Here is a 13,750-nt window from a genome sequence, read left to right as displayed (position 1 = left end):
CTACTATTGTAACCCTCCTTCTAACCATTCATCTGCATTCCTACCCTGTTTAATTTAATACAAACTTGCCTATGGTATGAACTAACTCTAACTCTCGCCAGATATGAACTAACTCTACTAGTTCATTGCAGGTAAGTAAAAGAAAAACAAGTACAGGTTATTGTCTGCCAATGTGAAATACATTGACCTAGAACATTTGCCATTTTGTGAAAACCAGAAGTTTTGTAATAAAAATTCCAAAATATGTTGAAATGCATAACTAGGTCTCAAAGAGAGTTGTATTATAACGCTGTAAGTACCCTTGCGTGTCTCAGTGTACTACCTGGGGAATTGGACTTCAATACTGTTATAAGATAGAAAATGTTTTATTATAAGTGATTACAAGTCACCTCCTGATAAGCGAAGATTAAAGCGAGCAGAAAAGCACAGGAGTCATACTGATATAGATACCTATGCTGCCTTGGAAGGCATGCCAAAATCTGTTAATGTTAAATAGAAACTGCTTTGGGGTATATGGCCTGCTTCTGCTGAGCAAACATTTCTAAAGCATCACTGTGTGATTAAACAGTGCATCTTTGCTGATAAAAATGTTCTAACCTTGGAAGGCAGTTTTCGGGGTTAGAGTAACTGTTTTTGTTCTGAGGGGCTGGTGTGGCCGTTTTTTCTTAAATCTGAAGTGCTTGTTTATTTTTGCCACTTTTAATGCAGACAGTATGCTGGAATTATGTGTGTGTGTGTGTTCATGTAACTGATTTTTAGGATAATGAATTTGCAAAGTATCTCAATGTATAAATGCAGTTATAGAAGTCTTTTTTTTATAACTGCATTTCAAACATTCTCCTAATATATTGTAAAATGTCATGTTATTTTCTAATTCTGACCAGTGTTGTTGTATGGGCAGGAGCCAATTCCTGCTAGCATAGGGCACAAGACAGGAACAAATCCTGGACAGGGCACCATTCCATCACAGGGTGAATACACACATATCACTACGCACCAAACACACTCACGCTAGTGCCAATTCAGCATCACCAGTTCACCTAATCTGCATGTCTCTGTACAGGAAACTCACACAGACACAGGGGAACATGCATGGACCCAGGACACATGCCTTGTTCTCTTTTCTGTTTCCTTTTCTGGTGTCCTTTTGGTGGTGGCTTGCGCCACTACCATCTACTCAAAGCACCATGATGTTCCAACAATGATGGATGGATTAAAAGCCAGAAGTCTGTATGACCATCAGCATCAAGTGACTCCGTGAGAACCCTAACTACAAAGAGGACTATTTCATTTATGTTAGGTAGAATGCCCAAAGGGGACTGGGCGGTCTCGTGGCCTGGAACCCCTACAGATTTTATTTTTTTCTCCAGCCTTCTGGAGTTTTTTTTTTGTTTTTTCTGTCCACCCTGACCATCGAACCTTACTCCTTTTCTATGTTAACTAATGTTGTCTTATTTTAATTTCTTATTTTGTCTTTTATTTTTATTTTCTTCATTATGTAAAGCACTTTGAGCTACTTTTTGTATGAAAATGAGCTATATAAATAAATGTTGTTGTTGTTGTTACTGTGAAATAGCAGCTCTACTACTGAGCTGTCATACCACCCAAGTGTGAATATGGTTGGGCGACATACACATTCAGTACACATTCACATACAAGAGAGGACCAGCTGTAACCATGATGACAGCCAAAAGAGAACTGTCATACATTGAGGGAAATGTAGTAATTATTCTGTGGGCACTGTCTCCAGTAGGGGATGCTCCAGATCCACAGCCACGCCAATCACAGGTTCAGAAGAGTTTTATTTTAGTAATACTAGGGGGCTCTGCCCCGTGCTCGCTTTGCTCGCTCACCCCCGTGTTTGGTTTACTGGATATACAATTTAAAGAGATTGTTATTGTCATGGGGATTGTTACATATGCATTATTTTCACTTTTACTTTAAAAACTTTTGTAAAAACGATACTTTTCTATTATTTCCAGCCCCGGGCATGGTTAAATCTCTTTCTTGCAGGACGTATAACGCTTTCTATGCGTTTTGAAGGGGGGGGGGGGGGGGTTTGGGGCAGCACGACTGCCCTTCGATCATTTTAAAGCCTGCACAGCCGCTGTCCGTTTTTGCCACTTCGTGTCTCTGCTGCTCGCGGCGTGTATAATCTCTTTTACATCTCTTTCTTGCCAGATGCATAATGCTGCTCGCATTGTGAAGGGGGGGGCGGCTGAACGCACACTAAGGATATGCCGTCAGATTGTCTGCTGTCTTTTTGCTGCTTATGAGCTACCTGTTCTGCTTGTCGCATGTCGCTGTTTTAAGAGCTGGGAGAACATGATGAGTGTCTGCCAAAGGCAATCCAACAACTGCTAGGTTAAATGTCTGTGGACTTGTTTTAAATGATGGCTCACTGCCTTGTCTCGCGTGACATTGTAAAACCAATACTTGTCCTTTATTTCCAGCCCCGGGCATGGTTAAATCTCTTTCTTGCAGGACATATAACGCTGCTTGTGTTTTGAAGGGGGGGGGGGGGCAGCACGACTGGCCTTCGATCATTTTAAAGCCTGCACAGCCGCTGTCCTTTTTGCCACTTCGTGTCTCTGCTGCTCGCGTTGTGATCGCTTCTCCGCGATCATAAATATACACCTGACTCAATTGTGTTTTCTTTGAAATTAAACTTGTTGTTGCTTTAACTGTTGCGGTACCACAGATTCTCATAGCATATGGTCCATTATTGTGTAAATCTACGTTTTGTGCATTGAATGATGCGAATGCGAAAAGACGTTGTTTTCTGCTCTTTGCCTTTTATTTCTGACCTCGCTTTGTCCTGCTATTTTTTCAATTACACCTGGTCCTGATGATTAATTTCCTTTTGTTTGCGCTAATGCGATCTTTTAGTCGTTGACGTTTCATTTACAACGTATTGTCCTTTATACGCTTTATATTCACTGAGACCCCTGTATCTGTGTGTGCTGCGTGCCTTTACACTACTGATTTTTTTTGCTGGCCGTGCTTCTTGCGGGTCTTTTATTTGTCTTCCATGACTTTAACATGAAGATTACGTATCGTTTCCTAGTCATTCCCTCCCACAGGATTTTTTTATAATAGAGAGATAACTTGTGACAACCAGGTTTCCTCTACAAAGGCACAATTCTTCTTATTCTTACAATTCTTCCCAGGCAGCTAATTTCCTCCTCCTCCTCTTCTCCCAATCCAGCTCATTGGAGCGGTGGGCAGAGAAGCTTCTTTTACGCCACACTCAGAAGTACTTCCAGTGCCATGATTAAAGCTCTCTCCTGGCAGCTCCCCCTGGCGGTACCCAAGGAGCCCAGCAGGGCTGTTCTTAGAACTCACGGCGAGTCCTACAGGTGTGCACATAAGAGGCACAGCAGAGGGATGCTGCCATCTGGCATACTGGGGGAGCAAATGGCCCTGTGTCCTTCCATTATGTTATCCCAACCACGTAAACGGAACACTAACCATTCCAGCAAGATAATTGATAATCTATCCCAGTCAGGATGTCAGCCCATCATTGCTGTCCCATTACTACTTTAAGATAAGAAAGAGGTTATGGGGGATGACTTGAAAAACAGGAAAGTTGCCCCAGACAAATATTTGGCGGTGCCTCTCTTTAAACAGAGATACACTAATGGAAAACAATGTTAAGGTTGCTCCATAAAAAGATTAGAAGGAATGATGGAAGGCTGTTAAAAACCTCTGGTTTCAATACAACCAAACAGTAATTTCTTAAAAATGAGGACGATTTATTTGCAAACCATAAATATTTTCAAAAAGGCACACAAAAAAGCAATAAGAAGCAAAGGATGTGCCCAAAGGCAACCCATAAATAAACATTGACAGTTGTGGGAAACAGCCCGGACACAGACAGGCAGACACCGATGGTTTCAAACCACACACACGTTTATTATACATTATTATTATTTACAACACTGCACAGCCCAGTGCCCCTGCACCAAGCACCCTCAGTCCAGGCCTCTCACAAATGCCTCTCTCTTCACCGCCTCCACTACTCTCCTCCGAGCTCTGTCCTCTTCCACCCGACTCCAGCCGACGAATGGAGGGAGGTGGCCCCTCTTATGCTGCCCCGGATATGCTCCAAGTGCCCCTTGATGAACTTCTGCTGGCACTTCCTGGTATGGTGGAAGTGCCGGCTGAGCACCCGGAAGCACTCCAGGTGTCCCTGGTAATCCTGGTGGAAGTGCTGATGTTCAGGGCTTTTCAGGCATCTGGGCGCCCCCTGGCAGTGACCACGGGCCCCTATAGGGTTGAACTTCCATGCTCTGTTCCCGTGGTCCCCATACCAACCAGGGCGGCTGCCCCCTCGTGGTGCGGAGGAGGTGTAATCCCTTCTTCCGGTCCTTCCAGGCATCCCAGCTGGGTACCGCCCCCAGCCACTCGCCACACAGTCTAAAATCCAAATCCTTATTCAAGTAACAGAGCCACAAAAATCAAAAATCAGAAACTCCAATACTTAAAGAGAAACTTTACCACAGGAACAGTAATGGCAAACTAAAGTGTTCCACTCTCTGCCAGGATTATATATGAAGTGAGAAGGTTGTGCTTCAAATAAAGCCATAATGATGGCCCCATCCCTGCAGTATCACCCACAAGACACAGGTTAAGTGTTCAAATACATTAATACAAACACAATATGTAAAACTACTACAACATTATTGAACAAAACAATACTTAAAACATAAAGTATAAAAAAAATTTTAAGTCACATTTTATTTGTCACATACAAAATACTGTATACATACAATACAATACATAGTTAAATGCTGAGATAAATTTCTAACATAATATGAAAAATAATTAATAAACAAAAATGCCCAACAAAAAGAAAATATACTTAAGCCAGGGTTGAGATATTGATTGAAACAAACTACGTGGGTCCCTGATATGTGATTAGTGGAGTCTTATGTTCTGTTCAGGAGAACAAACAGAAAATTAGAAACTAGGGGTGCCATGTCATGAACATATAGATTGAGAATCAGGAGTGAAGGAATGTCCAGATTTGCTAGAATGAGTTCTGGAGAGATGGTGCCAGGACTCAGGACTTTCAGAGAGTATCCTGTTGCAGAGGAATTGACCCAGAAGTAACCCCAAGTGTTATGGTCTTGCTTGTTATTTTCAGTGTATTCTCTTTGTCGCTGTAAATCATTTTGTTTCATATTATTTAATTGTTTCTGGCTATGTATCTTCATTTGCGCAAATCAGTTTGTAATTTCCTTTCTTTGGATTAAGTTTTGTGTTTTTTTTTTGTTTCTTACTTTCTCCTTGCTATGTGGAGCCCAAGGGACCAGGGCCTCTCAATGCTGCAGGCCTTCAGCTGCCACCTAAGCCAATACTTAAGGTTTTTTTTGTACACATGTGAATGAGTTGTTTTGTATCCATGTCTTCTCTAAAAATTCTGATTTGCATTACTGGAAAATTAGTATTTGTTGTTTGATTTTTTTTAAATTGCTCCTTGTTTAACCTTTTTGTAAACCATGGGCTTAAAGTGTTGTTTGGCCTGTTGAATTACTTTGAGCTTTTTATATCATTTTGTTGTATAATGGTATTTTGCTAATCATAGTATTTTTTGTATTTTGACCTTTTGTATTGTTTGGCTTCATATTCATTTAAAGGTCTCATATTTTCCTTTATTTTATTTCTCAGCCTTTTGCTCTTGATAGTTTTTGTATTTTGGCTTTTTATATTCAACAACAACAACAGTGGGGGCTGGGTGGTCTCATGGCCTTGGGACCCCTGCAGATTTTGTTTTTTTCTCCAGCCCTGTGGAGTTTTATTGTTTGTTTTTTCTGTCCTCCTTGGCCATCTGACCTTATTTTATTCTTTGTTAATTAATATTGCCTAATTTTATTTTTATATATATTTTTCTTTCTTCATCTTGTAAAGCACTTTGAGCTACATCATTTGTATGAAAACGTGCTATAGAAATAAATGTTGTTGTTTTTATATTCCTTGGCCTTCTCTTGTTAATATTTGTATTTTAGCCTTTTATGTGTTACAGTATCAAATTTAATTTTATGTTTTACATGTTAAATATAATTTCACGTTTTAGATTTATTAGATGTTTGTTATATGTGATTTTGTAAATTATGCTATTAATCATGTTTTTGAAATTGTGTTAAACATTTATATTGTTTTGATTATTTGTGTCATGAACTAGGAGTCCTAAAGCATGAAAGTACCAAAACCACTTCCAAAAATACCCACTCTGGGGTATTTCCCATCAAACCCCAGTTAGATCTTAAAAAAATTAAAAGTTTGTTCTCACAAAATGTTTTGTTACATTATGAATCTCTGAAGATCACATATTCAAAATATCCAAAAAAGCTCAAGCACAGAAAAGTCACAGTAACCCACTAAACATATTGGGATTAATAAAGTATCTATCTATCTATCTATCTAAACACTCCTAGGCACATTTGAAATTAATTGTCAGAAACTGTAGAAGACCCTCCATATTTATAGTGTGAGGACAGTTCCAGGTGATGATTTGCAGGGGCCTCCGACTCTTGGGAACCACCTGCAAAATACATGGACAATACAGGCTTAGATACAGATATGTAAAACAGAAAGAATACCACACATTATAAATCAAAGAAACAGTAACACATAAAAATTAATCAAACATATAAAACAAAAACACAAAACAAGCATTTGAGCCCCAGCTACAGAAAGAACACTTGCTGCGATATGACAACTTATTGTATTTTTAATGAAATTGTATAAGGCGAAATAAAGAACAAAAAAAAAAAATGTGTTTAGTTATGTATCCTGTTCCATTAAAATAGAGTGACAGGGGAAGGGGCCACCATAATGTCATTACTGAGGGAACACCTGCTGCCTTTATTTTCAGGTGGTGGAGTTGAGTCCATCAGAGATTCATTGAGGCTGGTGAAGTAAGGATTAGCACAAGAATTTTACTGGCTTTTTTTGGGATCTGTGAATTTTTGCTACTGTTTATTGAATTTTGCTGTAGGATTGTGAATATGTTTGCCTTGGATTGCCTTTTTAAGTAAATCCTTTTTGCCCATATTTTGACTTTTTCAGTTTTTGTTCTGTTTATGATAGACATAAAACTAATTCTTTATTTTTAAAGATACAGTAGTTTATTGTTGTTGTTTAAACCAAAGGATTTGTGGTAGATTTGTAGATTTCAAAAATTTAAAACATATTTTTTCAACTTTTAAAGCCTAATCCCTATTTTGAGCGCATGCAGACCTTGATGTCTGCCTGTTTAATTTAGGGCCAGGCTGCCCAGGGTAAGGCCTACTTGGGCTGAAAAGTGAGGCCCTTGTCTGGCCTTTTTGTGTATTTTGTTGGCCTGCACCCCCTTTCACCATTTTGTGTCACTACTTTTAGAATATTATATATCTTGGTATTTGTCTTTTTTGAATGTTGCTTTTCACTCCATTTGTGAAATTTTGTTAATTTTAATAAATGTTTTCTGCTTTTGGTAATTTGTTAATATGCTTCTTAAGTTTCACTCTAGTCATTTTGGGGATTCATGGGATTTCCTTTTTGCCTTTCATGTACTGAGGGTAGAGTAGTGGTTCTCGGCTTCAGTCCTGGGGGGGGGGGGGGGGTGGGGGGGGGGGAGGGGCTATCTAAATCAGGGGTAGGCAATGTCGGTCCTGGTGAGCCGCAGTATGTGCAGGTTTTTGTTCCAACCCAGTTTCCTTAACGAGAACTCAATTATTGCTGATGAAGCACATATTGCTTAAGTGACATTTTAATGCTTAATTTTAGTGGTCTCGCTTGTTAAGGTTCTCCAACCTTAATTGCTTATTTCAATCTTAAACTGCTGCATTCAGTGTTTTAATTGCTCCTTATTAGCAATAAGATGTAAAAGACAAAGCAGCCAGCAGTTCTCCAGCTAGCTTTTTTCCAATTACATCTGTAAAACACTTAATAGAAAATGTGACAGACTGAAAAAGATCTGTTTTAGGCTTCAAATCATTTGGATGATATCCTTGGAAAGGAAAAAAAATCTACGATATAAAAGCCTTACAATGCACAGACTAACAAGCCATAAAATAAAATAAGGTCTGAGATTGGCAATGATTGTTTCTAATTAAGCAATTGGGTTGGAATGAAAACCTGTAGCCACTGCGGCTCACCAGGACCGACATTGCCTACCCCTGTTTTACATCTTATTGCTAATAAGGAGCAATTAAAACACTGAATGCAGCAGTTTAAGATTGAAATAAGCAATTAAGGTTGGAGAACCTTAACAAGCGAGACCACTAAAATGAAGCATTAAAATGTCACTTAAGCAATATGTGCTTCATCAGCAATAATTGAGTTCTCGTTAAGAAACTGGGTTGGAACAAAAACCTGCACATACTGTGGCACTCCAGGACTGACGTTGCCTACCCCTGATCTAAATGTTTAGTTAGCTCAATTTTTTCTCCTATTCTGTATTCAGAAAAGCACAGTAGAGTGAGATTTTCACATTTATGAAGTTTAGAAATATTTGTATTTTTGCCAAACTTTAAAAGCATAACTCTGTTTTGCATTGTTCATATTAATTTATGTATCTTTTCTGTAATGTATGCTACTGTAATTTTAACTTAATAAATAGCAAACGACAAAGAGCAAAGTAAGCATGGCCAGCAGCTACCTTGGTTGTGCTAATTAGTAAATTATGAGTTTTTAACCAGAGCATCTAGAAAGGAAAAAATAAAAAGCATGTCGATGATCATAATGATCTTAAAAGATAAGACAAAAAATGCTAAAATATTTCCTTGTAACATACATAAAGACTTGCTATATCCCAATTAAAGTTTAGAAAACACAGCTTTTTAATTTCTGGATTTATACCAAAATGATAAAACTTGGGAAATAAAAGTTTGCTTTGCAGTCCAATATTGGAGTCATATTAACAGCAAAAGGTTCTTATTGATAAAAACCTGCAGCCACATTAGGCCAACAGGGTTGAACTTGAGAACCACTACTGCAGGTTTTGGTGATGAGTTATGTGAAGTGCTTAACTGGAAGAGAGTTAGTGTGGCCAAAGAACGCTTTGAGAAACAGAGCATTTTTTGCAAATTGTTGGGAAAGTGCTTTGGTGCTTGAAGCACAGTATTATTGCATAGTAGGCCACTGGTTGATGCCACTCTATTTTGTATGCAGGGTCCCAAATCAGTTTAGTGAGGCACAGAGTGGTAGCCATATTTTCCTTTCTGCTTGTTCTTTTCCTTTCCTTTCTGTTGTTTCTCTCACTTTGCTGTCACTAAATATTTATTTATCCATTCAGCTTCTTTTGCATAATACACTAATTATTTTTGATAGAGAACTTATAAATTTGAATCTGAAATTTCCTGGGGTGGCACAGTGGTACAATGATAAGCTTTACTGTATAACAGATTAAGCAGACTGGATTTAGATCCTGTGACTGTTTGTTCAGCTCTGCATGTTATTCTGTGTCCATAAGGACTTTTATTTGGTTTCCTCACATATTCCAAACACATTCATATTAAGTTAATTAGTGAGTCTCAACTGGCCCCAGGGTGGGATATTCCTGGCATGTTCATAATCATGCCAAGGTGGATTCCTGTCCTATGCCCTGCACCTGGCAGGATAGTCTCAGGTTCAGTATTCAGTATTCCTAGTATGTTCTATACTATGAAAATCCACTGTATTTATAAAATATTTATAATAATGCACACAAGGAATGTACAAGAACTTCCTTCTTGGCAAGAATACTAATTGCATACTGGCTTTTTCTTACAGCTGTTCAAAATGAACGAGACAGAATAAGCACCAGAAGATCTAGTTATGAAGACAGTGGTTTGCCATCAATCAATGTGCTTATCCAGGCAGAAGTTCTGTCAAGACAGGTACTGCAAAAATTCTGAAAATCGACTTAATCGTTTGTGAAAGACTCAATGCTGAACTACTAACGAACCTGCAATTATTCAGCCATCCACATTCTTAACTGCCTGTTCCAGTCAGAATAGCAGCTGGAAAAGGCCAACTGTAGTTTTTGAATAACAGTTGTAAATCAATCAAGTAAAGCACACACATACAGACACTTATACACTTAAGATCTGTCAGTGTTATGCTGTTGTGGTGTTTTTATTTTATTTCAAGCCCAACTTTAGTAATTATGTACATTATTATCTGCCTTTATTGGCAGTGGCTTATGGAAAATTAATTTCTACTCTTATATTTTTTTTACTTTTCATTTTGTTTTGAATCAGTTAAAAATGTGTAATCTTTTTGTTTATTATGCACTGACATTTTGGAATGGATTTAGGTATATTAGATCACAATTTCATATTTTTTGTTATTGCAGATCTCTTCTCCGGTTCCAGTGCTAAATGGAGACATTCGAGCAAAAAAGATCGCCAGCATCATTGATGTCTGTGAATCAATGAAACAGCAATTACTTGTCTTGGTAGAGTGGGCAAAATACATCCCTGCATTTTGTGAGCTGCCTTTAGATGATCAGGTAGGCTAAATACTTATAAAGACGGAGCAAATTCTGTTGTGTGATATGCCAAATTATAAAAGGACAAAATCATTTTACTATACTATATATAAGTGGTAATGTTAGTAGTCACAACTAAACAGATCAAGAACATTTGATGAGCTTAGTCTTTCATTAAAACTGAAGCAAGGGGTAGAGCACATTATGTGCTTAATTTGCTTATTTGAGGGTCATTTAGTACGTTCACCATTATGGTTTAGGTGCCTGCTGTGCTGCACAGTTAATCAAGGGTGAGGAGAATGAAGTGCTGTAAAGGAATTATTTTACAAGTGAATCCCATAATAAAGCATAATTGATTGTTAAATTGTATTTTAAAAGTATTTCTGTCTTCACAAAATAGATTTACTTTTTATTAAGGAATTTTTAAAGGAAATGTTAAAGGCAAGCTTATAGGATTCTACTTGGGAGTCAGTATGGTGTAATCGTAATATGCCAATTGTAAAGAAAAAAAAGCATCAAAACAAGTGCATTTGATCTCTGTGCTTTGGATGGTACTTTATTATAGTGCGGCTCCATATAAACTAAAACTTGTTTATGATTTTGCTCTTTTCTGTGTATTTAAAAGGCTGACTTGTTTCTTCGTAATTCTCCAAACCATTCTTTAACTTTTGGTTAATTTTTTCTTTCCGCTTGGCACAACATTTCATCAGTCTTAAAACTTAAAGAAGTCAGAAACCATTGAATCATTAACACCCATTAGGCAGGACTGGTAACTGATTTCTAGATAATGTAATCTAAAATCTGGCCTGATGAATCTGTAAGTGCATCCATCCATCCATTCAGTTCAGGGTCATGGGGCCAAAGAATAAGAAGCAGCTTGGGGAGCAAGGCAAGGACCAGGCCCAGGATGGGGTGCCAGTTGATCGTATGGCACAGTCACTCAGACAGAGATGTGGCATTAAATCAATACATGATTTCCTCACATAAAGTTGTAATTTTCACATGCCAGTAATTTATAATGGAAATGGAAGAATTGTGAATTTTTGAATAAATAGATTTTCCTTCATCTATTATACATCGCCACTTTAGACCAAATCTACTGGAGCAATCGAAATCAGTCGGCCTCTTGTATTTCACAATCCTAATAAATTTACCAAGTTTCATTTGGATGGAGTGATTCATTTTTGAGTTAAGATATCCTCATATTCACATCCAGACACACGGAGAAAGTGGTGAAACGTGTAGTCAAAAGTCTGGCCCTGTCACAATACTTTCCCTATATTTATATACTGGGAGAATGAAAATACAATACTTATAGAATAAAGCAATACAAAGAAAGGGAGAACAAGCAAACATCACACATGAGTTACCAGGCTGGGAATGCATTATATGTAACCTTGGCTGTGACACCGTTTTGCTCTTTGAATTAAACTAATTCTTGAAATGGCTGTTTACTTAGTATTGTAGTTCTTAAATGGAATCATCATATTCTTGTACTCATGCTTCTGATAAAGCCTGCCACAACCCAAAGTTAATACCACTTCCAAAATGCAACAGCAGTGTATCTAAATTATTAATTGACAAACTACTGCATACAGAATGTCTTACATGCATTACAAGCATCTGACAATTTAAACAATACACTAAATATTTGGACATATGCGTGAGTAAAATGTAAGCAAAAACTAATTTTGATGAAACAATCAATTATTATTAAATGGTGCAGAGCCTTTAGACGTTTTGCCTTTGAGCACATTAGATCCTGATAACGAGCATCAAAATAAAGTTACTTAATTAACAGAAGCATCCCCTATATAAAAATATCAGTGGAGTTCCAAATTATCTCCAAATAAAACATATGATTATACAAAACATGAAGGAGGGATGAAAAAAAAACATACAATTTCAAAAAAATTAATAGAAAGCACTTGCCAGCCAAATGTGCCCGAGTGACTTTTCATTGACATTCTCCAGTCACCTCCATCTTGTAGCTTTTGTTTCATCCTGCTCAGGTCACCTTGCCTTTCAACCCACACTGTAGTTACTTCTGGGTCATTATCTGAATTGCTTCAGGGTTAAGGATGAATCTACGTGGCACTGTACAGTCACAGCACACTGCGGTGATCCCTAAAAACACTGCACTCCTGAATCCTAACTCATTAAAATGCAAGGCTCCCACAAGAGTTACTAGGCTAACTGCTCTTGTTTATTAGTAGCAGTGGGACGGCTGCCCCTTGGGGGGCTCATCTGTTGCCAGTAAGCACCCAGGATGAATATTCAAGACCTTTTGGTGGTTTGCCTGGTGCTCATATAAAAATTTCCACTGAACCGCCCTTTTCACAGACGGTGCTCACCCTTCCACTGTACTACGCCAGCCTAGAGCTACAATATGTCTGCCATTGCCACTGCCATCCAGTAGTCAATAAATGTTATGTATTAGGATACTAGGATAGTAAGAAAGTGACGCTTACATGCACATTTATTTATTTGGCTCACGCCTTTATCCAAGGTAACTTACAACATTTATCATATAATTGGTTACATTTCATTTTTGTTTTCCAGTTGGAGCACAGGCAGGTAAAGTGACTTGCTCATGCTCACACAGTGCTCACACGGGTAAGGGTAACAGACATCATGCAATCATGTATTTCTTGCCCATTTCTAGTGTCCAGGATTAATTTTTCTAAAATCCTGTTTTGTCCCATATTTTTATTATTATTATTATTATTACCACGATTATTTTAACTTCGCCTGTTTGTTGTCGGGTACAAATCTTGTAATCAATATTTAACCCACTTCCTATTGTGCAAATGACTTGAAATTTTGCATACTTACTCACTTTCGATGACAATATATGAATCAATAATCAGTTTCACTAATTGATCAATTAATCCATGCTAATTAAGAAATTAAATGTTCATATGAAGAATAGTTAAAGATTACACCAATAGATGGCGCTAGTAACGGATAGAAATATTAAAGGAAGTGTTAAAATATTGATTACAAAATTATACTAAAACAAACCCAAGACTAAAAAGTTGAAAATAATATATATGAAAAAATGCTTTTTTAAAAATCACGCTTTGATTAAGTTAAAAAGTGTACTAAAAAGTAAAAAATAAGTATCTCACACATCACTTGTAAAATAAAAGGTGGACGCTTTTGCTAAGATTTTAAGAAGTGTGTAATGTGCCCACGCTTCTTAAAATCTTAGCAAAAGCGCTCACCTTTTATTTTACGAGTGATGTGTGAGAGACTTATTTTTTACATTTTAGTACACTTTTTAACTTA

General features: G+C 37.6%; 1 protein-coding gene across 4 annotated transcripts in view; it reads left to right on the top strand.

Moving 5' to 3' along the window:
* The window catches only part of hnf4a (hepatocyte nuclear factor 4, alpha), a 173,927-nt gene that overhangs the window by 145,577 nt on the left and 14,600 nt on the right, over positions 1 to 13,750 (top strand). For all 4 annotated transcript variants that reach the window (XM_051932577.1, XM_028812058.2, XM_028812057.2 and 1 more), the window contains exons 4-5: positions 9,760 to 9,866; positions 10,325 to 10,480. In XM_051932577.1, coding sequence (XP_051788537.1) covers positions 9,760 to 9,866; positions 10,325 to 10,480 — 263 coding nt within the window. The remainder of the gene's footprint in view (positions 1 to 9,759; positions 9,867 to 10,324; positions 10,481 to 13,750) is intronic.

Source organism: Erpetoichthys calabaricus, chromosome 10 (assembly GCF_900747795.2).
Source record: "Erpetoichthys calabaricus chromosome 10, fErpCal1.3, whole genome shotgun sequence".
NCBI classification, from domain to species: domain Eukaryota; kingdom Metazoa; phylum Chordata; class Cladistia; order Polypteriformes; family Polypteridae; genus Erpetoichthys; species Erpetoichthys calabaricus.
This window is presented reverse-complemented; position numbering and strand designations above follow the sequence as displayed.